The sequence below is a fragment of the Cibotium barometz genome, chromosome 48, assembly GCF_041138505.1.
Source record: "Cibotium barometz isolate CiBa-2024 chromosome 48, ASM4113850v1, whole genome shotgun sequence".
Classification (NCBI taxonomy): Eukaryota; Viridiplantae; Streptophyta; class Polypodiopsida; order Cyatheales; family Cibotiaceae; genus Cibotium; species Cibotium barometz.
This window is the reverse complement of record NC_141093.1, coordinates 17,975,825-18,003,025: the sequence shown is the minus strand read 5'-3', so window position 1 is coordinate 18,003,025 and position 27,201 is coordinate 17,975,825. Positions and strand designations below refer to the sequence as shown.

At 45.2% G+C, this 27,201-nt stretch overlaps 1 protein-coding gene across 1 annotated transcript in view; it reads left to right on the top strand.

The window, feature by feature from the left end:
• The first annotated feature begins 5,541 nt into the window (after positions 1-5,541).
• The window catches only part of LOC147610899 (chromophore lyase CRL, chloroplastic-like), a 99,086-nt gene continuing 77,426 nt past the window's right edge, over positions 5,542-27,201 (top strand). The window contains exon 1 of the mRNA XM_086785570.1: positions 5,542-5,886. Within this exon, the coding sequence (XP_086641696.1) occupies positions 5,647-5,886 (240 nt within the window). The 5' untranslated portion in view covers positions 5,542-5,646. The remainder of the gene's footprint in view (positions 5,887-27,201) is intronic.

The window sequence follows — 27,201 nt, the reverse complement described above, 5'->3', positions numbered from 1 at the left end:
ACGTAACAAATTCAGAATCTGAAATTCTTACTCCCAACTAATGCCGAGTTATCCTCGGCATTAGTTGTGACATCCTCCCAGCTGGTAATACCTCTAATGACCAAACCATTATAGATATGTTCATGTTTATGCCCGTGTGGTGGATAAATCGATCAAGCACTTGACTGTTGGAAAAGCGCTCATGTAGAGTGAGAGTTCAAATGCTTAAGACAACTAATAAAATCTCTCACTGATTCATCTTCTTCTCTCTCAGCTTTGTGCAACTGTGAAGCCACACTCCACAAAGCTCCCTCATGCACAACCTGCTTTAGGAATAACCTTCGAAGCCCAATAAAGTTTAGACGTTCTTCAGCTCTCAGAGTTCGATACAAATCACCAGCCTTGCCATCTAGTGTAAGGCTAAATGTGTTGATCTTTGCAAGCTCATTCCTCTCACCTAAGGCTTCGCAAACTTCATCAAAGGCCTCGAGGCATCTTCTAGGATCACCCTCTCCATTGAATTTGTGCGTAAGCTTCACAATTTATTAAGCCTTAAAAGAGCTACTCTGTCCATTATCACCCAGCTACACGATGGACCCGACCCTTGCTATTGTTTATTTAGGTTACACAAGACTCCAAGAATCTACAAGCAGAGACTTCACGTTTCGAGACCGTAGTAGAGAGTTACCAACCCAAGATGTTGTTGGCACAAATCCAGATTCTGTGGTAATGGGTTCTACACCACTCAACAACACCACTTGTGACCAACCATGCAAGATTTCCCATTAATTTCATGCCCTCAGTTACAACTATGGCAACCATAGTTACAGTAGTCCCCATAAGAATGGCTCTGGACCTAGTTAACACATCCATATCATCGACTAGGGCCATAGAAGAAGGAACCTCCACCCAAGATCCTCGATTCCTTGCATCTTCCTCTACTTTGACAATGCACCACCCTAGAGCAAGGGGAACATCCTCACAAATGACTAGACCAGTGGTGCCCTTGGCTTATATACCATTGGCACCTATGGGAATTCCCCCACCTATTAGACTCATGTTACTCCTCAAGGATTCATGCCATTACACCCACTAGGAAACACCCTTCATACCACATGTTTCCCATTCTACACCAATACCTCCAGCCAACAACCTTTCTAACTAATCTAGTATTGCATTGACTGTTTCCACTCCATGGACTCAGCATGACACTGAGCTTTGGCATGTGCAGTTTGGTCATCTGAATTTTCCATCTCTTATCTGGTTACAACACAACCTATGGTTCATGAGCTGCCACCTATGCTCCCCCACAAGCATATATGCGAGGGATGTATATTGGGAAAAATGCATCATCAATCCTTTCTTAAAGATGGCATTGTCCGTGCTACTCACCCATTGCAACTAGTTCACAGAGATGTTTGTGGTCCTATGCGGGATCCCTCTTTTGCTGGATACTTGTACTACATGACTTTCATTGATGACTACACACACTTCTGTTGGGTGTATGGTCTAGAAGTCAAATTGGATGCCTTCTTAGCTTTCCGTCAATTTCTTCCTCTTGTTGAAGATTCTTGCAATCACTGACATTGCATTTCGACAGAGTGGGGAAATATTTGTCAAATGAGTTTATTGCTCTCATGCTGTCCCATGGCATTTCTCATCAGTGTACTACTCCCCACAACTGAATGGTATGGTTAAACGTCGGAATCGGACACTGATGGAAATGGCTAGATGTATGCTCAAAAGCAAGGATCTGCCTTCTAGATTTTGTCTTGAAGCGGTCATGTGTGCCAATTATGTAATGAACCATTGTCCATTAAGGCCTTGAAATCTATGACAACTTGTGAAGCTTAGCATGGCAGAATTCCAGTCATTACTCATTGCGTGTATTTCGATGTTTGGCTTATGTGCATGTACCAGCACAACATAGACATAAGCTTGAAGCAAAGGCTTTGAAATGTATCTTTATGGGATATAGCAATGAAAGCAAAGGATATTGTCTGTATGTTCTATCTGGTCAAAAGTTGATTGTATCCACGAGAGATGTCGTCTTTGATGAACATGCATCTCAACCCATGTTTTCCTGTCGACTACAGCTATCCATTAATGCTCCTGATGTATTTGATACATTGCTTTCTTTGTTTGGTACTTCTGCTGATTCCTTTAAGCCCACCTTGGTTCCGAATCAGCCACTTGTTGTGTAGCCCAACAACAAATTCAACAGTTCAATAATATACTTATTGCTCCAGATCAACAACCCTTTAATCCAGATGCCTTGGGTGATGCATTAATTGATGAGGATGTAGCTATTCATGATTCTCAACGGATTTTGCACTAGCTCCGGGCTACTTTGCGTGATAGCAAGTTGACTGAACCGTTGTGAGGAAGAACATGATCTACCTCTAGACATGCATCTCATTTTGTAGACACGGCGCTTGTCGCTACCGCATTGAATGAGGAACCACTCTCTCACTTTGATGCTTTGGAGGATGAGAATTGGGTTTCAGCCATACATTTGGAATTGGATTCCATTGCCAAAAATGATACATAGGAGTTATGTGATCTGCCTGCTGTATGGCCTTAAACATGCTCCTCGTGCTTGGTATCAGAAGATACGTGCCTACCAGCTCTCTTGCCTATTTCAGAAGATACGTGCCTATCAGAAGATACGTGCCTACCAGCTCTCTTGCCTATTTCAGAATAGCCCCACTGAAAGCACTCTTTATGTCTACAAAGATAGGGATCATCTCCTTATCCTCAATCTTTATGTGGATGATCTGCGTTGGGGTTTTTTCCCCATGTGAGAATGCACCCCTAGTGTGTTATCAACCATGTCAGCCCTCTAAGGGCTACTAGTATGTTGTACTCCACACACTCATATCTTCTTGAGTACATTCCAGCTATTGCTATCGTCTATGTTGCTCTTTGAGCTTGTGTACATGTTTTGTCTGTGAGTCTGTGTAGAGCATCTCCTTTCATATCCAACATGTTCTACCATTGGTTCGATAGTCATAGTTGCAGCAGGTGCAACAAGAATTGTATGGAGAGGGATATCAATAAGAATGCTCCCTGCTTATAATGATGAGAGTACAACATGCATCTCTATAGTGTTTACCTCAACTCCTTCATTATTTCTTTTATTCCTAGACCACATGTTTCATTCTATGCCCAAGGGATGTATGTAGTAAGATTTGGTTCAGAGAGGTAGCGGTTAGCTACGCGGTCAAAAATATTGGTAGTTGGTTTGACTGGTTCAGAGAGGTAGCGGTTAGCTACGCGGTCAAAAATATTGGTAGTTGGTTTGACTGGTGAGGTTTAGTTAGGGTTCTCACTTCTTGGGAGTAGGGATCCTTCCATTGACTTGAAATCTGACGATGTATCATTGGCCCCTAGTGTAGGTACTTGTATAATGCTAAATTAGGTTCTAACCGAAGGTCCTGGTAGGTGGGTACGCGCTTAGCTCGATGGAGGCGCTATCGCCTAAATATACATGCCTGAATCGTAGATGCATGCAAGTTTGAGATTTTTTTATTTTTTAAAAAAATTATTTTTATTTTTTGGATTGTCCAAAGTTTTTTGAAAACAAGTTTCTGGTGTTTCTTAACCTGTCTGGCAGCACAAAAAATACTGTACTTTTTTTGGGGTCAGTCAAGCGCTACAGGCACTGGCTCCCATAGTTAAGGAAGCTCCTTAACTATGTAAAAATGTAAATTTTTGGGATGTTACATAAGCTACGTCAACACGATCGCAACAGCATAAAACATATATCATGCAAAATTGTGTGTACACTTTTTGAAAAAAAAATATATTTTCTTTCTCAGACCTTTTACCTTTCTCTCTCTTTTCATTTTTTTTTCTTTTTTTCTTTTATTGTTTTTCTTTTTTACTTTTCTATTTTTTACCTTCACAGTTTCGATTTTTGGTTTTACTAAAAGGGAGTTTTCCTAGAATCTTTGACTTGGGGCCTAGCTAAAAGCTTGCGTGGATTGAATGAACATCCCGAATTAACCAAAATTGGTTATTTCTAGGATTTGGATTTTTGTGACTAGTGGTAAAAAGATTGCATGCATTAAATGCAGACAACTAGTCAAGTTGTCCCAAATTAGAGAGAGGATTAAACCTAATTAACCCGTGTTAATTACACTAATGAAAAATCACAAAATGTACAAAAAACATATAATTTTTTGTGTTGTCAATTTATTTTGTTTTTATCTCAATTTATTCTATTTTTATCTCAATTTCTTCACGTAAGGATCCAAAATTGGGATAAATACTATGTTAGAAAACTAATTTTATGGTCTATTTAACCTGATTCTTTCAATTTCATGTTCAATTGACTATTTTTTTCTTTTCAAAATTGAAAAACGCAGAAAACCAAAAATTGAACTTGTAAATGATAAGTTGAAGTAGAGTTAAAATAAATGCACAAATTATAAAACTCACTAAAAATGTAAAAAATTACAAAACATGTAGAAATTAAACATAAATTTATTAAGATTTCAACAGCAATGCAACAAAATGGATAAATTTTTAGAATTTCATTTCTATAGTTCTTGAAAAAAACAAAAAATAGAAATATAACAAAAATCAACTATACGCACATACACATCTAAAATGTATCGTGGCTATGTGGTGAGGCTATTCTCCAGCAAGGATGCCACTTATGGAAGGCCCTTGCACCATAGAAAGAGTGTAGGAACAAACCAATGTCGTGGGGCTTCGCTACGCACATTCCAGCGCCTATGGCCTAAAGGTGGTAAAAATGATGTGGTGGCCGGCATAGACGCCATAGAGGTCTCCGGCAAGGGTTAACACTACCATTATATGAGTAAAGGGAGGCATGTTGTTCTCTCAAATTTGTTGATTAAGAGGAGGCAAGCGGCTCACTAACCAAATTTCAACAGCAGCAGAGCAACGTATCACCATTTTCTAGTAGGCCAATAGCTCCACCTTGCTGTGATCAAAATTCTTCATGTAACCTGTAGCTTCTAAAGAGCTTGTAGTTATAGTGGTTGGGTCTACTCTCTATGCAACATGGCTTTGAGGGAAAAAAGGTGAAACACAAGCACGTGGTAGAGAATCAAAGAGAGAGAGGAGAGAAAAAAGGAAGAAAAGGGCCTATTTCTAGAGAGGTTGTGAGCCCTATTAACTATCGCATATGTATATATTACCTTGGGGAAGAAGTAAGTCCATGAAAATGTGATAGTTAAAAGTTCAACATTAAATTTGGAGTAGTTACTCAAAACAAGGTGAGCTTATCTATTACATATTATCCATGGACAACCAAGGCACAGGTAGAGGAGAGAAAAAGAAATCCTGGATTTCTCAAAAATAAGAGAAATCCCTTTGATTGACCCTTTGTATTCCGGCTTCAGTTCCTACGTTTCGCTTCTTAATGTCTTTTACATACTGCAGCAACGCGCGGGTTGAGTACTAGTAACTCCTCTTTTCTATTTTGGGAGAGATGGTACAGAAATGAGCTTCGGCAATGGATTTGTTTGGGCCCTCCTGGGGTTCGAACTTGGGCCCTCCTGGGGTTCGAACTTCGCCACGAGGAACACCTTAACTCAGCCCAACAAACGCAACCGTAATGTTGACACAAGACAATGGAGTGTGAGATAGGGCCCAATTTGAACCTCCAATGGGTAAATGCACGGGTGATGATGTATGTGTGTAGTCTTCAAGCCATTTGAAACGAAAGCTCCAGCCATGGCAGGCCAAAAGCCAGCTCCCAACGACGGTGCTGCAGCCCCGGACAACTCCCACAATGGCGGGCGGGCTATACAGAGCCTTGTTGTGACCGCCCTGGGCTTGCTCGGCGGCGCCCTCCTCATCCGCAAGCTCACCAAGAGCACCACGCAGTGGGATCATGCTCGCAAGGTCGCCGATGCTCTCACCGGTGAGAAGGTACTTCTTCTCTCCATACACTCTTCTGATCTGCTCACAAGCATCTTGATTAGACATCATATGCATAGTCCTCTTCGTATGCATACATGTATGTATACGAACACAGTGGTTGCACTGTACACATATTTACACATTTGCATGTATGTATATAAACTTATCCACTTATATAGACACATGTGGATATGCAAAAATAGACTTACTCCTGCAAATTCGTGCTCTTGTATGAGAACAAACTATCTTGCAGCATTTCGAGGTTGCCCACCATGTGATAACTTCTTGCCCTTGTGGAAGGTGGAAGCCAATCTGACTCACCTGCAACTAACACACAACAAAGCCTTTTTTAAACCTTTGAGTTTATGCAATCCACTTTACTTTGAGAGAGAAGAGTAGAGGGAGAGAAGATGAGAGCTGACAACAGATTGGGTCCCAATTACCCACTGAAACCCCCACACCCCCTCCCCCTTCCTTGCAAGTAGGAGTATTTACTTGTATTTCTTTGGAGAATTTTGTACAATAATAATGAATGATGACTGAGGATTGCCCGACGCAAGGACGAGCAATACCGAACACAGGCTGAACCAATAGCAATGTAGAAGACTCTATGAGGCCACTGAGGCAAATCCAGAACTGAAGAGGATATGCACATATGCTGGCTAAAGATGAGAGGATCGTCTATGCTACCTTGGACCGAAGCATGGAGTGCTTGAGGATGTTTGAATGCTCCAAGAACCCGGGGGATCTCAAGCACACATGTTCTCTTGAATTGCTTGGTTGAATTCCGAATGAATGAAGTGATTTATGCAATGGACCAAGGGTTGCTTTTATAAGGAATTTTGTTGGTCGGTTCATTCATGCTGCTGTTGGCCAGATGCAAATGAAAGAAAGAGCATCACAGGTTGTAGGCCCAAAGCACAAACTATAGAAGGCTGGCTATAGTTGATTATTGCTGAAAATGAGCACGAGGGAAGCCTGTAGGTGCTTACAAGCATAAGAGACTGTTGCTACAGCCAATATAAAGATGTATGCTATGCAAAGGATTAATATTTGCTAGCATGTTAACACATATCTACTGAGTTGGTAATCTAAGAATGAGATGAAAAGTGAGGGGAAGGGTAAGCACCCTTATATATCCCTCTAGAGAGCTGGTCGGCCAGATGTAGCAGGCCGACAGTTGTCCAGTAGCATAAAATGCCTAAAAAATGGTAGAAAATGCCTAAATAATACTTGCTAAATATGCCAATGTAGGGTCTCATAAAATGACCAGTACAAGCATGAAAAAAGGTGATGTAGATCCTCTGGAGATGATATATTCCAACACCTTCTCTTCAGTGCTAGAGGGGCAGCCCAATACATGCAAGCTAAAGTAACACCTCCAAAGTAGCTCTTGGAAGTAGTTTGGTGAACCGTGAAGAGATCAGCCACATTGTTCTTGGTAGAATAATAGGCCAGCTGAAGAAGTCCCAACTCGATCTAGTCATGTACAAAATGATAATGCACCTCCATATGCTTGGATCGTCCTCGTATCATAGGATTCTGAGCTAGAGCAATAGCATTATGAGAATATGAGAAGATGGTAATTGGGGAAGTGTCGGCACAACACAAATGCTCCAGAATCTGATGAATCCAAAGTGCCTCAGTGGAGGAGAGAAGGTAAGATTTATACTCAGCCTCGGTGGAAGAAGCAAAAATATTCCTCTGCTTTTGAGACATGCAAGAAACCAATCCTATACCAAGTATGAAGCAATATCCAAATGTAGACCTCCGAGTACCAATGCAGCGTGCCCAATCGAAATTTGTGAAACCAACCAAATCAGCACCACTGGAATAGGTGATGCCATAATGTGAAGTACCTTGAAGATAACGAAGAACTCTCAAGGTTGCCTGCCAATGAGACCTTTGAGCAGTTGATGAGAACTAGCTGAGAACACTCATAGCATAGGAGATATCTGGACGGGTGTTGGCAAGGTAAACAATGAGCCAACAATCTGTCGGTACTCTGTGGAATCCACCAAGGATTTATCATCCTCCTTGGATAACTTGGCATTGGGATCCATGAGACAAGAGAGGCGTACAATCTGACAACCCATAAAGTGAGAGCAGCTTCTTTACATACTTTTGCTGAGAAATGAAGATACAGTCATCTTCTTGCCAAACCTCTAGTCCAAGAAAATAATGAAGAAGGCCAAGATTAGTCATCTAATGTCGCTGAAAGCTTGGATTGAACCTGTGTGACCGACTCAATATCTGAGCTAGAAAGAATGAGGTCATCAACATACAAAACAATGACACAAATATCCCCATAAGAAAGAAGCACATAGAGATTGCTGTCAGCATATGCCCTCTCAAAGCCAAGAGATAACAAGAAGGCATCAATCTTCTGATACCTGGCATGGGGTGCCTGTTTGAGACCATAAAGAGCCTTCTGGAGAAGATACACATGGGTGTCTTGTCCTTGAATCACAAAACTAGGAGTGTAATATGCGGAAGCTTCGGAGAAGGATCGGTACTTCAAAACTCAGAAATCAGCACTCTTTTCGCGACGGAATTAACGCACAAACTGAAAGACGATGTGCAGAAAATAGAGAGAGAAGGGGGAGATGGAGAGGACACAGTATTGGGTCCCAATTACCCTCTGTAGGGCCCCCACCCACGGATGGTGTATTTGCTTTATTAGAATGATGTAAATCTGAAAACAAATACAGAGTACTTGACCTTTTCTTGGCTGGAAAACCTGCCCTTGACCTTCAGTCCTTCACCCCTTTGCTTTAGCAAGTTCTTGGCTGTCCTGGCCCTTGTTTGCTTGGAGCACTTGGTGAATTATGAGATGAGATCAACGATTAATGGCTGGAGTATTTATACTCCACTTAGCATCCAGTCGGCCAGCTAATAAAAGCCCCACGACTAGTTTCCATCCAATAAAATGCTTTGACACTTTATTAAATGCTGTCCAGCCTGCGCATGCTTTCTGGGACAGCTCCTGGCTGCTGGGCATGCTGCGCAGAGGTGTGGGACTGTCCCTACACTTGGCCTGACCTGCTGGGTAGGGTTTCAAACCCTGTCGGCTGCCTGTCCAGCAGCCCTAGGGCTGGCCGACAGCCCTTCCAGCCCATGCCTTGGCTGGTGGGCAAAGCTTGGGCCCTCCTGGCCCCTTGGGGGTGGTTCTACACCTCCCCCATGCCCATACTAAGAGCGCAAGTGCAAATCTTCGCACTGGGGTAGCCCTATGGGCTGGCCCCATCTCTACATGCAAACCTACATGCCTACAGAGGCCTGGCATCCAGTTGCAAACCAGATACACAGAACATCTGACATCATTCCAGAGGGAGACTCACAGCGCGGACTGGCACTGCTTCATGTGCAGGACAGTGCGCACCTGACCTTGGACTCATGTGCAGGACAATGCACACCTGACCTCGGACGACTGAGATGGATCCCTGGCTGACTCGTCCCGGACTGGGCTCACATGGGACCAGTTCACCATCCCAGGTCCTGAAACTTCGTGAGGAACTGTCGTAGTCTTCGGCCTGAGCCATGCTTGAAACGGTGCAGAAGGATCTGTTCTGGAACCATTACTTCTGCTTCATCAATAATGTCTGGTTCCGCTTCGTCTTTGACCTCTGAAGGGGGTGGACCTGCATTTGGCTTTAACCAACTGACATGAAATACATCGTGCATAGTCCAACTCGGAGGTAGCTTTAACTGCATAGACACCTCATTAATCTTTTTCCGGATGGGAATGTCCGAAGGTCCTGAAAGACAACTTTGGGCATCGCTTGCCCACCTGCTTCAATCTTTGCTTCATAATCCGAAGATACACCCAATCCCCTTCCGAAAACTTCATGCCCCTTCGGTCTTTATTGGCCTGTCGGGTGTAGGCCTCTTGCGCTTTAGCCAATCTGTCTTTAACGGACTCTAGGATCTCCTGGTAAGACTGCGTCACTCTGTTCGCCTCCGGTACTGAAGACGAAGTCCTGGTTAACAACGACTGGAAAGGCCTTCCAAACGCTGCCTCATATGGAGTCCTGCCAATAGCTGAAGAAAAAGAGTCATTCAAAACAGCTTGAACTAAAGGCAAAAACGATTCCCACTTACCTTGCTGATCGTGGACATAACACTTCAGCACATCAAAGGCCAACTGGTTGTATATCTCTGTCTGGCCATCTGTCTGTGGGTGGAATGCACTGGAAAAATTCAACTTAGTACCAAAATTATCAAACAATGCCCTCCAAAAATGACTGGTAAACTTGGCATCTCGGTCTGACACTATGGTCCTAGGAATCCCACCAATCGGGTACCAATGCTGAATGAATAGCTGGGCAACATCCTCGGCGGTCACATTGGCCCTGCAAGGAATAAGCATCACAAATTTGCTGAACCTGTCAACAATAGTTAAACATTGTGTATTACGCTTACTCGGACTGGGAGGCAGATTTGTGACAAAGTCCATCGAAATGTCCTGGAAAGGACCCTCAGGAATTGGCAAAGGCTGTAACAACCCTATCTTCTTTCCACGAGGAGCTTTCACCTTTTGACAAATGTCACAGCGTTGTACATATGTAAACACATTACGCCTCATCTTTGGCCAATAGTATTGCCGTTCTAATTTCTCCAGAGTCCAATTCATGCCCCTATGACCACCTGTAATGGCGTCATGGGCATCATGGAGAAGAGCTGCCCGGAATGATTTCATGACACAGAGTCGGCCTTTGTAAAAAAGCCAACCATCGCGTATCAGAAAATGGCATGGTCTTGTGGCATCCAATGCTTGTTCCCACTGTGTACCGAATTCCTCGGAATCCGCATACGTGTGCTTCATGTCTTCTAGTCCTGTACCAACAAGGTCAAGTCTAGTGGTCTGAATTGCAGATACTTGTCCCTTCCTGCTCAAAGCATCGGCCACTGGATTGGCCTTTCCTGGAAGGTACTCAATCATACCACCGGCGGGCAGTAACTTACGAGACATGTAAGCTACCGGATGACCATTCTGTTGCAATACACCTCCAATTGCGATGTTACTCGCATCGGTGATCACTTGAAATGGTTCGTCCCACGAGGCAAGGGCTAAACAAGGCGCTTCTGACAAAGCCACCTTGAGGTTCTGGAATGCCTCCAACGCTCGTGGAGTCATTCGAATCTTTTGCCTCCTTGTTTTCACTCCCTTTAGCAGATCGGTGAGGTCTGTCGAGAGATCAGAAAACTTGTCAATGTGGGTGGAATATGCCTGGCATATACCCACAAATGATCTAATGTCATAAGCGGTCTGAGGTACTTCCCAGTTAACAATCTCGGCCACTTTAGCCGGATCAAGTCGAATGCCTTCAGCACTAATTATGTATCCCAAGTAATGTACCTGGAACAGATAAAATTCTGACTTCTTTTCATTGACATAGAGCTCGTTGCTTTCCAGCAACTTAAGGACTTTCTCCACATCAATGTCATGCTGCTCAACTGTAGCTGAAAATATGAGTATGTCGTCCAGAAATATGAACACACACACTCCAATCAACTCCTGGAAAATACGCATCATCATGCGGTTAAATGTAGCTGGGGCGTTCGTCAATCCAAATGGCATAACCACAAATTCATAGTGGGCCCGTTCTGTACGGAAAGCTGTCTTGGGGATGTCCCCCTCAACAATCCGAACCTGGTGGTACCCACTCTTTAAATCCAGTTTGGAGAACACCTTAGCTCCATTCAGCCTCTCGAGAATATAGTCAATTCGAGGCAGCGGGAATCTGCTCTTGATAGTCAGCTTGTTGAGTGCACGATAATCGACACACAACCGAGAAGACCCATCTTTCTTCTTGACAAATAAGATCGGTGCTGCAAATGGCGACACGCTGGGGCGGATGAAGCCAGCTTGCAACAATTCTTGGAGTTGGCGGTCCAACTCCGATTCCATTGCCTTAGAAAGGCGATACGGAAACTTGCTCGGGGGTTCTGAGCCTGGGAGGAGGTCAATCTTGTGATCCTCCGGTCTGGACGGGGGAAGCTGGGGAGGGAGACTGTCCCGAAGAAAAATCTTCTGGAACTTTTCATGGAGAACCGAGTACTTCTCGGAAGCACTGGCCACCGTCTGGGCTGTCTGGATGTAAATCATCGCACACTGTGCGCCTTTCCTGATTGCTCGCTTAGCCTGCAAGTGGCTTATGAGCGGAAAGTTTGGAATACCTGGCTCACACTTAATGGTCACCGGGGTGTTTGACACATTCCGATCGATCTGGAACGTGTGCTTGTCCCACTTGACATCGGGAAGAAACTTGTGAAACCACTGGATACCCAAAATTATGTCTGCTCCTACAAGAGGGGCAACCATAAAGTCACGCACAAACTCTATGCCCTGAATTACTAACTTAGCACCTAGAGCTTCATACTTGACGCTCGTTGTCATACCTGTGCTAAAATCCTCAACTTGTTTGTCCACCGGAGTCAGCTCGAAACGGGCACGCCTAGCGGCCTCTTCCGTGATCACATCCTCCGTGCTGCCGCTGTCAAACAAGACGACTCCTCTGTGGCCACCTATGTAGCCAAAGGACTTGAGCAATTCGTTGCGCTCATACTCCTGGTCATGGGCGCCCTTCTGCTTATCTTCGAGCTCCCGGCTAATAATTGCTCCAACTGAAGCACCGGGGGTTGAAGACGTAGGGGTAGCCGCTGGGGTCTGTGTGGGAGCTGTGCTCACCACGGAAGTTGTGGAGGCGGCGGCGGCCTTTGGAGGCTTCTTCGGACAATCCCGAGAAGTATGTCCTTTTGTGTGACAAAAGTAACATCTACCCTCCTTCCTGTACTGAGAAAGCTTCTCAGCACTCAACTTGCCACTTCTCTTGCCTGCCTCCGCTTTCTGGTCTGGAGTAAGCTTAGACGCAATGTTCGAGTTCTTGGAGCCAGAGGCTCCCGGGCTCTGTCCTGGGGAAGACCCCGTCTGGTTCTGGCTTTTGCCCCTTGAGGCATTAGCCTTGGGAGAAGCCGGCTGGGAAGTCTTGGGCTTGCCACCATTGTGTTTCATTTCTGCACTCTGCGCAAGCGAGAGTGCGTCCTCAAAGGTGGCTGGCCTAAACATACGCACCTCCCATTGGATTTGCGTGTCCAGGCCATACAAAAACTGCCCTTTCTTGTCCGTATCAGATAAGCCTAATTGTAGACACAAGGTCGAAATTTTATTGGCAAACTGAAGGACTGGTTGCGCGTTCTGACGCGCTCCCCTGAACTCGTCTTCGAGTCGCTCAAGGTAGTGGGGCGGTAGAAACCGCTGCTTAAGGTCGCGGACGAACTCGTCCCACACATAAGCTACCATACCTGCTCTGGTGTGGGCATGAGCCCACTGAGTCCACCAAGGAATGGCCTCACCTTCCAAGTACCAACTAGCTAAGATCACTTTGTCAATATCTGTTTTCCTAACTGCGGCAAAGTAAGCTTCAAATTGATGTAACCATGAATACAGAGTAGTGGGATCGAGTTTACCATTATACTTATTGAAATTCATTTTCTCGGGAAAATGATTCGAGGGCGCCGCCGGTGTCAATCTGGCGTCCAAAGCTCTGAGGTAACGCTCGTGTTCCACTCGTCGCATGGCGTCGTCTTCTTGTTGTCGAATCACGCATCTGCATCTCAAGCAAGGAGCTTGGCTGCGGCTGTGACCCTGCGAGAGGGTCCCTGTGACGAGGATTTGGTATCTGGGATACGGAAGGAGAGGGAGGAGGAGATGGAAAACGCGACGCTGGAGAGCGAGAACGCTCCTCCAGAGCCAAAATCCGCGCCTTCTGCTCATCCAACTTGGTTGTCTGGTCTGCGATTGCTCGCATCATCTGCTGGAACATGTCTGTTACACTCAAGCCGGGTGCCCTAGCTGGGTTGCCTGGTGCACTCTGGTCCCATGGTTCTGGTTCTCTCTCGTCGCCAAAGTTCGCCATAGCGGGAAAATGCAATTCCTTTCCGGAACGCAATCTGACCATCCACTATCTGTGTGGGAGACTTCCGGAGGCTTCCGGAGGCTAAAAACCAACCGTCCTTCGAGGGACAGGAGTCACTCCGAAAGGGGTAGTCCACCGGCGTCTATTTTCTGGTTTTCTTTGCTGAATCTTTGTCCTTGAAGTGAGCTCTGATACCACTGTAATATGCAGAAGCTTCGGAGAAGGATTGGTACTTCAAAACTCAGAAATCAGCACTCTTTTCGCGACGGAATTAACGCACAAACTGAAAGACGATGTGCAGAAAATAGAGAGAGAAGGGGGAGATGGAGAGGACACATTGGGTCCCAATTACCCTCTGTAGGGCCCCCACCACGGATGGTGTATTTGCTTTATTAGAATGATGTAAATCTGAAAACAAATACAGAGTACTTGACCTTTTCTTGGCTGGAAAACTTGCCCTTGACCTTCAGTCCTTCACCCCTTTGCTTTAGCAAGTTCTTGGCTGTCCTGGCCCTTGTTTGCTTGGAGCACTTGGTGAATTATGAGATGAGATCAACGATTAATGGCTGGAGTATTTATACTCCACTTAGCATCCAGTCGGCCAGCTAATAAAAGCCCCACGACTAGTTTCCATCCAATAAAATGCTTTCACACTTTATTAAATGCTGTCCAGCCTGCGCATGCTTTTTGGGACAGCTCCTGGCTGCTGGGCATGCTGCGCAGAGGTGTGGGACTGCCTTACACCTGGCCTGACCTGCTATACATGCAAACCTACATGCCTACAGAGGCCTGGCATCCAGTTGCAAACCAGATACACAGAACATCTGACATCATTCCAGAGGGAGACTCACAGCGCGGACTGGCACTGCTTCATGTGCAGGACAGTGCACACTTGACCTTGGACTCATGTGCAGGACAATGCACACCTGACCTCGGACGACTGAGATGGATCCCTGGCTGACTCGTCCCGGACTGGGCTCACATGGGACCAGTTCACCATCCCAGGTCCTGCACCTTCTGTACAGAAATGTCTACGTGGCATCCAAGTGCGGGATGCACGTGACAAGGAGGTTGCTCAACATAAACTTTCTCCTCTAAATCTCCATTGAGAAAAGCGGATTTGACATCCATCTGGAACACGGGTCATCTGAAGTGTGCAACCAGAGCCAAAACAATCTTGATGGTGGTATACCTGGCTGTAGGAGAAAATGTCTCAACAAAGTCTTCACCTGCCTTTTGAGCATATCCTCGAGCAACAAGGCGAGGTTTGTACTTATCCAAAGTACTATCTGCATGAAACTTGAGTCTTGACTTTGAAAATCCATTTCACACCAATAACACGATGATCTAAAGGCCGTGGCACTAAAGACCAAGTGTGCTTCCTCTCAATAGAGGACATCTTTGCTTCCATGGCTTGCTGCTGCCACTGCGGTTGTGAAAGAGCTTGCTCTGGACTGTAGGCTCATCGATCTCCATGAGAGAACTCATGAGAGCATAATTCACTGTGTGATGAGATGTGGAAGCCTGAGATGAACGGTGTGGTCAAGGGGTGGTGGTAGAGATCTAGTTATGGTGCTGTGCATCAATAAGACTAGAATTTCTAAATAGTTGCTGAACCCATTGAGGTAGGCTAGCCTTCCTCTCAAAGTGTGAACATTGAAAAAGAAGATCCAGCTGCAGTAGAGGACTCATTCGATGCCTCTGGAAGAGGTGATGAAGTAAGAGCTGCTGAGGGTAATCTTGAAGTCAAAGCAAGACTTGTAGAGGGATTGGGAGCTACAGAAGTTGGTGCAACAGGAACTGGTGGTTGTAAAGTAGCAACTGACACCAGAGTTGCGGCAGGAGGAGGAGGTAGAGGAGGAGTTGGATGTGGAAGATGTATAAGATCACTAACATCCGCCGGGAATAGATCATCTCGAAAATCTGTAGATGCATCAGGTGGAGAGGATTCAATGCCAAACAAGCTCTCATCAAACCGAGCATCAGGGGAAATGATGATGTCATCAACCTCCAGATCCTAGAAGTGGTACCTTTGGATCTCATATTGTAGCGTGTGAAGATCATCCTCTTTTGACTTTGGTGCGAGTGTGGTCCTCTTCTGGTCTAGGACATGCACATTAGCAACACAACCAAAAACACATAGATGAGAAACAGAAGGCTTGTGTCCTGAAAAAGCCTCCTCCGGGGTCATCCCCTCAACCGCTTTTGTGAGAGAGTGGTTAATGAGATAAACTAAGGTAGCCACAACTTCACCCCAGAAAGCAGGATACAGAAAACGTAGCACAATGATGAAGCCTCTGTTCCAATCAGAAAACACAGCAGTTTCTTACCTCTAGATCAGCGTTTGGCTTTGATATCATGAAAGAAAGAGCATCACAGGTTGTAGGCCCAAAGCACAAACTGTAGAAGGATGATGGAAACAGTTGATTATTGCTGAAAATGAGCACGAGGGAAGCCCGTAGGTGCTTACAAGCATAAGAGACTGTTGCTACAGCCAATGATCTCCAACAGATATGCAAGAATGAGATGAAAAGTGGGGAAGGGTATAGCACCCTGATATATCCTTCCAGAGAGTTGGTCGGCCAGTTATAGCAGGCCGAAAGCTGTCCAGTAGCATAAAATGCTATAAAATGCCTAAATAATATTTGCTAAATATGTCAATGCAGGATCTCATAAAATGACGAGTACAAGCATGAAAAAAGGTGATGTAGACCCTCTTGGAGATGATATATTCCAATAGCAAATACCCATGACTTGCGGAAAATGAGCATTAAATGCTATGCGCTGGCCGATTGCTTGTTGGGTGCCCATTTATGCTGGCTGACTGAACATATATGCTGTCCATGCTGTTTATATGGTAGCTGGCATGCTGATTATCATGTCAATGTTGCCCGACATGCTGTTGAGGGGTGGCATATGGTGTCTAGCACCATATACAAGGCAACCCCCATAATGGGGTGCCTTATGGGCTGGCCCATGTGCACTTGCCCCTAAGGATGTTTCCTAATGCAATACCTATTGCTAAGGTTGACCTTTACAAATTACGTGTACTTATATGATGAATTCTCCAAGGGGGGTCACTCCCAGTCCGACAATCATCCTTCTACACTTGCGGTAGTCGGTAAGAGAGACGCTCTTTTTGACTGACGATCTTCTTTGCGGAGTCCCTCTCCACACACCGGATTCTTTGGATAGTTTTTGCTCGGCTTCACCGGCTAGACGTCGGGAGACTACCGGTTTACGAAGTTCTTCCTCCATGCCTTGTGAGGAATGTGCTCAATTATTGAAGCGTCTGAAGCCTCCAAGTTCAACATGAAGATGGACGGAGAAGTCGTCACCTGCGAGATGGTTGCCGCGTTGGTAGCCACAAGTGGTTCATATATTTTTCAGCTCCATTTGGTGCGTTTGGCTTTGATGGGCGCCACTCTCTTTTGTTGGGAAGACCACTTTAGGCACCACTCCATGACTTGCTGGGATGATTGCCGAAAGGCAGTCTTGAAGAAGTTTATTCCTGTAGATTACTAGTGCGAATTGAAGAAACATTGGGAGCGTTTTATGTAGAAACATGGCAAATCGATAACCGACTATCACTCGTTTTTTGGAAGCGTTTGCTCATGCTCCGAAGGACCGTCTGCCAATTAGAGCAGGTTGAGTGATTTGTGGATGGTTTGAAATTGTCTTTGCATGCAGACATTCGTGCAAATCTGCCCCGTGATCTTTCAGATGCGGTTTGTCTTGCTACAACCCTTGAGATGCGGGAGAGTTCTAAGTCTAGGACTCAACAACAAAGGGGGCAGAAAGGCAAATACAAGGGTAGCCAGTCCAAGGCCAAGGATGATAAGGGCAAGGCAAGTTGGGGAGCCTCGGTGACTCGCCTCACCCTTGAAGAGCATCGCGCCAAGATGACTACTGGACATGCCTTTATGGTGACTCCATCGAGCACATTGCAAAGGATTGTTGGAGGACCTTGGAGGAGAAATCCGAGGAGGAGGCTTCTTCAGAACCTGAGGAGCAGTTTGAGGAGGCTTCTTATGAGCTGATGGTCGAGCACACACATAGGTGCTTCATTGCTTCAAGCCACAGGTTCGAACCGAGGAAGTTTTCAGCCAGGTCTGTGAGGGAGAGTCTTCACAGTTGCTGTTTGCACTCAGTTGAGAATCTTTGGCTTCAATGGCCAGTCTTGCACTTAGTGGAGAATCTTTGGCTTCAATGGCCAGTCTTGCACTTAGCGGAGAATCTTTGGCCTCAATGCCCATCGCTTTAGTTTCGGGGATCGTTAAGGAAGACTCTTCTCACTTGTTGTTTGCATTGGGTGGAGTGTCTTCAGTGTCTGATGTCATGGAGGCATCATAGAAGGATATGTCATCAGATTTGTCTTCGTCTTGGGAGGATAGGCCAGTTGGTGTATCTTCACAGTACAAATTTCTTGGAGATTGTACTGACAACAACTAGGGTTTTGACTTCGATGTATCAGCGGATGTATTACTTGGAGTATGTTCCACAGGACATGGGTGGTTTAGATGTATAGGTGCCGAGTAGTATTGATGGATACAGATTTGGTGGAGTGTTTCTGAGGAGTATGGTTCTTGGTTTTGCTTTCTTCCTTCAGGGTGCATTGGAATGCAGTTCTTGTGTTCCATCTGAGCTGATGCATTAGTGGGTGGAGCTTTGATAGCGGAGTATTCTTTGGAGTGTTCTTCTCATGGGCTACTGGAGGATACTAAGTGGTTTGCAGCGTTTTTCATGGACGGTTGGACAGTGCTCGATCCGGTGGGAGGGTATGTTTCTTTGGAGGTCTTTGTGTTGATGCGGCGAGGACGGAATGTGTGACAACCAGCCCAACCTTCAATTAATGGCCTAAAAAGGCACTTCACCTAGACGCTGACTGGCCGCCCGGGGGGGGGGGGGGTGGGGGGGGGGCAGCTATATCAACTTGCGTAGCACTCCACAGCAACAGCCCGGTGATCAACGCATCTTCATCAACCTACCACTGCAGCAGTCGTGGGCTCCACCCCCTACACATAGCAGCTTGGCAACCAACGCAGTTCATCATCCATCTTTAGCGTTGCCTGTGCTGTTCCAGCTCTACGCGGTGCTCCATCATCCACACCATCCAGGCTGCCGCTTTGCTCTGTGCGCATCACCTTGCGTTCACTGCAGTCTTTTGTTTGCAGCCTTCGACTTCTACTTCACATGGAGTGCCACCGCTGTCCTTGATAGGAGCCTTCATCATCAACCGGGCCTCTTGCACTGACTTTGTCTTTGCTCCTTCGCCGGTCTCCTACTCAGAGTCACCTCACATCAGAGGCCCTCTTGTACTGGATTACATTCAACATTTTACATACATTCATTCATCCATTTCATGTTGTGTTGATTTGTTGTGATCTCTCACACATCTGGTCCTTTTGCCCTTTTGCCCTCACACGGAATGTAAGCCTTTGTAGTGAATGCAAAGTGGTCTTGTAGTGTTCGGGATCTTGAGTATCTTGGATGAGCTTTGCTCAGATCTTTTCCTTTTATGGAAGGGCACTTTATATGGACACCGTGTAGCTAAGGATTATTGCAATGCAAGTAGGGGAGAATGTGACATCTACGAGTATGCAGGGCACATGCAAACCTCAGATAGCCAGTAGATAGAATTAGGCAACACATGTGACACGTGGCACTGCCATGTGGCAGTGATGACATGGCGATGGTTATGTGGCACGTGGCATTGTAGATGTGACAGTTGGGTACAAGTGGCTGACTAGGAGCCTTGGTGCATATATATATATGTGGGTAGCCAAATCATCATGTTCATCTCCTAGTTGACATTAATACTACTGGCTGACTAGGAGCATTGGTGTGTGTGTATGTGTGTATATATATAATTTCAGCTCCCCCTGAGAAAACCTGATGAGAGGAAGGTAGAATTGAATATAGGCAACCAAGATGGATTGGAGAATCCGTAAACGAACATGCAATGGCCATGTTGCAAGTTTCCAGTATTCCAACTTTTTCTTGAGCTTTGCCAAGACCCAATCTGTTTGTTGACGGCGAGTGACTGTCCATCCCAAAGGATATCCCAAAATGCCGAATCAAATGAGTGGAACGAACTATTTCCCCTGGCCATAGCAAATTATGCCACTGTTTTGAATGCAGAGGCAACAATTTATGTCCACCATCTTGGAGATATTCTGGAGGTCGAAGCAAGGGAAAAAGAGTGTACGTTTGCTTTCGGCAAATCGTTTGTGTACCCCTAAAATGCATGGAGGCTTGAATATCCTTAATTTACAGGTGCATATTCTTGCCCACAGAGGTAAACTGATGCTTCAATTTCTGGAAGGCACTCAGCCTTGGACAGCGATGATCCGTCATTTGTTACTTCATCTGACGACTTCGGCTTTTGGCCATTGGCAACCTACTCATTGGCAAAATTAAGGGCTGTCCTCTCATTTCTGGCTTACTTGCTGATTGGAAGCTTGTCCTTTCAAATTTAAAATGGAATGGTCGTGGCTCCTTACAAGGCAACTCTCTCCGCGCTGAGAGCATCCACTGGTCCAAAGCATTTTCAGTTCCCCTGGCGGTGCAAGAACCTCGGCGTTCATATTTTCTCCACTCAAAGGGTGTTACCTTTGTGGGAGATGTCATCCATCCTGATGGCTCCCCTCTTTCTTTTCCACAGGCTGCTGCACATTATGGCTTGGGACCTCATTATCGTCGTCTTTGGCGTGATATAATTCAGATGCTTCATTCTTTTTTGCCGATTCCACTGTTGGAAATTCGAGATCGCCTGCAGGATTGGACTATCTCCTCTTTTGATTCTTCATGCCATCCCTTGAGGCTATCTGATATTACAGTTGCTGGTCTGTATAAACATTTGTTGCCATTGCCTTGGGTTTCTGAACGGGCAAATCTCTTCTGGCATATGCATCGGTCATCTTGGTGGTGGAAAAGACGATTGCGATCTCTTTGGCAGTCGAAGCTTCCTCTTCGACAACAGCTCTTTTTGTGGCGCGTTCTTTTGGCTGTTATTCCCTCAAGACAGTTTCTGGCACGCAGACATATATCCTCATCCACTTGCCATAGATGCTTTGCTTCCAGGGAGACAATCATTCATATTTTTTGGAGCTGTCCTTCTTCTCGTCACTTTTTTCTTCCTCTCATCCAGCTTCTGCGGGCTAGATTTCCAAATATGATATTTGGAAAGTTTTTCTGGCTATTTGGTCTTCATTTGCCCAGACCAGAGTTCTCTCTTTTCTTCTCATGGGTGCGCTACTGGGCTTTATGGACACTATGGAAAGTTCGCAACCGTGGAGTTTTCGGTGATGCGGTTTTTTCTGCATTTTCTTTTTTTTCGGTACTCCCTGCATCAATCTTTCTTCGATTGCATGCAGGTTGACCAAATAGATCATGATGTATATTTGTCTTATATTGACATCTTCAGTTGATGTACTTTGGGACTATCTACTTTGGATAGTCATCTTGTAAATCTAATATACTTATGATTCCACAAAAAAAAAAAGGTGTGTGTATATATGTGTATATATATATATATATGTGTGTGTGTGTGTGTGTGTGTGTGTGTGTGTATATGTGGGTATCCAAATCATCATGTTCATCTGTATTCCCCAATGTTGGACTTCACAAAGCGTTCCTTTGTCGTTGGATTGTTAGCCAGGAGTGTTCAGTAAAGTAGCTCACTGGGCTGTGATTTGACGTGTTCATTCTCAGCCACATCCTGTACTTGAAATTCAGTTGTATTACTTCTTTCTTGTACGTACTACAGAGCACTAGTTTAGGATTTTTGTGTGCGTGGTTGTGTGTGATTCTGCTGCACTCTTCTTTCCATCTTTGGAAAACCCTAGCATATAGGCACAAGCCCGCCGTATGGCTGAGACAACCTCCACCTCAGCAGGTCATCCATGAGGATCATCTCATGGAATGTACAGGGCCTTGGCGGCGCACACTATGTACGTTATCGTGGTTGCTTGAGGCAGGAGCTTCAGAGATGCCTGGTTGGGGGCAGTATTGATATTCTGATGATGCAGGAGCACCATTTGGGTGAGAGCAGGATCCGGAGATACGGTTCGGTGATGCTTGGTAGATGGGACACATTTTGGTCTGCAGGGTTTGGCCCCTTGGGTGGGCAGGGAGGAGTATGTATGGTCATTGCGGATGTATGGCGGCATGCCATTGTGGATCGCGGGATCATTGTGCCTGGTAGAGCACAGTATGTCATTCTGAGGATGCATGATGAGCTCTTTGGCGTGCTCAATGTCTATGCGCCCAACCATGCTAGTGCCAGAGCAGATTTCTGGACCCAGGTTACGGATGCATTGCCAGAGGCCGCACATTGGTGTGTCGGGGGAGACTTCAACATGCTTGAGGACCCGGCCGATAGGGTGGGAGGCAGTCATGTTACAGTGCACGGCACGGAGCTTGCAGCTTGGGAGCGATTTTGCATGACACTGAGGATCATTGATGCATGGCAGCATGAGGCTTTCTCCCGCTCTCAGGACAGTCTTAGTTTTTCTCGGTTGGATCGCCGACAATATATACAGGAAATATTAGTCAGTGCATGAGAGGCTATCAGGAGTCCACGAGATCGTGCACGGTTTTATGTTGATAGGCAATATTCATAGAGGGAGTTCATCCAGGGAATGATACGAGTCAGGCAATGCATTGAGGTTTATCATGACAAGAGAACTGTCTAGTATGATCTCGTTAATATTAGCAATCTATAGAGTGGTGCAAGGGCATCCCTCGTTAACTAAGTAGTGACACAATAATGGATACGTGAAATGATGCTCCTCTTCGTTGAGAAGGCAACGAGTGTGTGTGCCTATGCATCTCAGGCACCCCACCATTGTTGATCAGCAGCAAGGGGTGTGGATGCCTGAACGACATAAGATCTCGTAGTGCCAAATGTAGCTGTGTAAATCTGCAGGTACATGAAGATGATGCACTATACGGTAGAGAGTGGCGATGGGAGTTGATCAGGGGTGGCGGCGAGCGTCGTAGGCGGTGCTGTATAGGAGGCGGTGGAGTATAGCACAACAAAGGTGGGCACAATAGCTACCGGTGCACATCAGCAAATGGCGGTGCCCTACAGATGACATTGAAGAGGACGCTGACTTGGCTCTGATACCAAATGTTGGGATTAGGATTAGGGTTTGTAGCAATACACAACCCACACACACGCACATATATTGAAGCAGTTGTGAGCAAGGAGGAGGCACAATAATCTATATTGATTAAATGTACCACAATGCAAGTACTAAATGATAAGTGAGAGTGACCTAGAGTACAAAAGTCATGTCACATGGAGACTCCCAAAAGTGAGATAGTGTGTTCTTGTGCACAGGGGAAAAAACCTCCTAGTGAAGGAAAGTGTCGAGGCTGGTCCTAGAGTGTTCACACATCATTGCCCATCACTTAGATGTCTACATGATTGATGGTCACATGTACCTGAGTTACACTTGCAGTGAGATTGCTTTATGGATTTGTGGGTAGTGTGATTGATGGTCACATGTACTTGAGTTACGCTTGGATTATACTAACAAGGCTAAGGGCTTATAAAGATTTTGAGAGCCTAAGGAGATACACGGGGTGTGTTCATCACTTATTTTATTTGTGTGACATTGTTTGGTGTGCTTGGGCATTGCGTGGTATTTTGTACGTGAATGTCCATGGGATTGGGGATGCCTGGGCACCCTTCTGGTTGCGTGTGTGCACACCTGTTTGGGCCTAAAGTAGTGGTCTTATGGGTTGTGTAGGTGGTAAGTACACACTTAACATAATTTATAGCATTATGCTTTATGTTTAGTAATAATGTTATATGCAGGTCCACCTTACTTTTAATAAAAGGCCAGACAACCAATAAAAAGAGCGTGTGAGTAAAGGCTTTCACACACACTGAAGTGCGGGCATCCGGGTCTAGCTAAAGGCTATGCATATTATATGATTGGGAACCTTCTCTTAAGTGTGGGCTTGTATAAATGAAAGAAAGCAATTATTAAAGCTTTTGGACAAAAGCGTGGGAAAAGCAAGGCCTAACCATATAAATATAGCATGGGAGTCTTCTACGCATGGATAGGGAGGCGACTATCTTTTCCTCTTCATCGCAAGGTTGTACAGACATGACATCGGCATCATTATTATCATCATCGTATTGTACGGCCTTCCGCAGAAGTCATCGCATGTACAGTCAGATGACAGACTTACGTCATCCCTTGTATGATCAGACCTGTCATCACTGCCACGTGGTACTGCCACTTAGTGGAGAATCTTTGGCTTCAATGGGGATCACTTCAGTTTTTGGGATTGTTCAGGCCGCCGACTCTTTTTTGCATTGGGTGGAGTATCTTCATTGTCTGATGGCATGGAGGCACCATAGGAGGACATATCATCAGATTCGTCTTCATCTTGGGAGGATAGGCCAGCTCGTGTATCTTCACAGAACAGATTTCTTGGAGACTATATCAACAACAACCAGGGTTTTGACTTCGATGTATCAGCGGATGTATTACTTGGAGTATGTTCCACAGGACATGGGTGGATTAGACATTCCGGTGCCGAGTAGTACTGATGGATACAAATTTGGTGGAGTGTTTCTAAGGAGTATGGTTCTTGGTTCTGCTTTCTTCCTTCTGGGTGCATTGGAGTGAGTATCTTCTGATCCATCTGAGGTGATGCATTAGTGGCTGGAGCTTGGATAGTGGAGTTTTGCTTGGCCATTCTTTGGAGTGTTCTTATTGTGGGCTACCGGAGGATACTCAATGGTTTGCAATGTTTTCTCATGGACGTTGGACAGAAAGTGCTCGATCCGATGGAAGTTATTGCCTTGACAATGTGGCATTGATGACATTGAAGTTATTGCTCGATTGGTGATGATGTGGTGGTGGTAATGGGGCATGTGGCATTGATGACATGGTAGTCGGGTACATATGGCCGGCATTAATACTACTGGTCGACTAGGAGCATTGGTGCATATATATACGTGGATAGCGAAATCATCATGCTCTTCTGCTTTCCTCAATGCTGGACTTCACAGAGGATTCCTTTGTAGTTGGAGTGCTAGCCAGGAGTGTTCAGTAAAGTAGGTCATTGGGTTGTGATTTGACGTTTTCATTCTCAGCCACATCCTATACTTGAATTTTAGTTGTATTTCTTCTTTCTTGTACATACTATAGAGCGCTAGTTTAGGTCAGGAGTGCTATAGCCAGGAGTGTTCAGTAAAGTAGGTCATTGGGCTATGATTTGACGTTTATATTCTCAGCCACATCCTATACTTGAATTTTAGTTGTATTTCTTCTTTCTTGTACTTACTACAGTGCACTAGTTTAGGACTCTTGTGTGTGTTGTATGTGTGATTCCACCGCACTCTTCTTTCTATCTCTGGAAAACCCTAGCACATAGGCACAAGTGTTCTACAAGATATGCAGGAAATGTTAGTCAGTGCACGAGAGCCTATCAAGAGTGCACGAGATTGTGCATGGTTTTATGCCGATAGGCAATGATCATGGATGGAGTTTATGGAGGGAATGATAAGTCAGGCAATGCATTGAGCCTTTGAGGATTGTCGCAAGACAAGAGAACTATCATGTATGATCTCATTAATATTAGCAATCTACTCACAAAGGTCTTTTACCTTCGTCATGTACACATCCATAGAGCCACCCTCATCTAAATGCAGCACGTCTTAAGTGTTTTTTCAGGTAGGTAACACGTGCCTCATTGCACACATGATAGAGTGCCGCAAGGGCATCCCACGCTAACTTAGCAGTGACACAGTAATGGATATGTGGAATGATGCTCTTCTTCATTGAGAGGGCAACGAGTGCGTGTGCTTATGCATCTTTGGCATCCCACCATCTTGATCGGCAACAAGGGGTGTGGATGCCTAAACGACAGAAAATCCCGTAGTGCCAGTGTAGTTGCGCTCTGGCTACCTATAGGAGCTAGAGCAGCTCACTTGAAACCATAGCCCATAGGCCCTTGGCAACCAGTAGGTGCCTGTCACCATTTGGCCACCCAATTGGTCCACCTGTGCTTTCTCATCATGTGTGTACATTGGACTGGTGTCGATGGCAGTTGTATATGCCGAGGATTGATGCCACTCATGTGATACGGTGGACTTGGCTTTCCGTTGGGACTTGTGCCTTTGTGTACATACCCGGAAATGCCTATCGGATTGGTGTTCCATTGGGTTTGGTATCTCGTGTACTTGCTTGGAGCACAGCTATTTTGGTAGTCTTATGAACGGGGATTGTCCATACCAATGCTGCATTGTATAGCATCTTTATGTGCTTGCTTGCAATTGGAATTGCATGCTGTTTTCATGCTTGCTTGACCAATGTGTAGTTTCGGGTTAGGGGACACCCGCCTGCGAACCGTGCATGTGAAACTGTCTGCTGACATGGTTATGTGGCATGTGACAGGTGGGTAGAACGCACAACACACACACACAGACGCGCACACACTAAAGCAGTCGTGAGCAAGGAGGCACAATAATCTATATTGATTAAATGTACCACAATGCAAGTACAAAATGATAAGTGAGAGTGACCTAAAGTACAAAAGTCACTTCACACGCAGACTCCCAAAAGTGAGATAGAGTGTGCTGTGCACGGGGAGAAAACCTCCTAGTGAGGGAAAAAGTATCCGAGTTGGTCGTAGAGCGTTTACACACCACTGCCCATGATTTGGATGTCTACATGATTGATGGTCACATGTACTTGAGTTACACTTACAGTGGGACTGCTTTATGGATTTGTGGGTAGTGTGATTGATGGTCACATTTACTTGAGTTACACTTGGATACTAACAAGGCTAAGGGGTTATAAAAATTTTGAGGGCCTAAGGAGATACACGGGGTGTGTTCATCAATTATTTTATTTGTGTGACATTGTTTGGTTTGCTTGGACAATGTGTGGTACTTGGTATGTGAATGTCCTTGGGACTCAGGATGTCTGGGCACCCTTGTGGATATGTTGTGCACACTTGTTTGGGCCTAAAGTAGTGGTCTTATGGGTTGTGTAGGTGGTAAGTACACACTTAACATATTATATAGCATTATGGCTTATGTTCAGTAATAATGTTATGTGCGGGCCCACATTACTTTTTTAAAAAAAGCCTTTCGGGGAAATTTATTTTAATAAGAAGGGATATTTTTCCATCCAAAGATATCTAAAAACTGAATTACCTCTCTCTAGAATATTTTCTCTTTCTAGGTCAAAACAGGTAGAAACAAATCTTTTATTATTGTGAAAAGGGAATTGATTACAGGGGAAGAAACTGGACATCTTGAGGGGCTGGGGAGGAATCTTACACGGCCTCTTCGATCTCTTCAATAGAGAGAAAAGTGTTGGCATTTGTGAAGCTTTGAGAGCTTCCATCTTTAGCCTGATATGTCAGAAAGTCA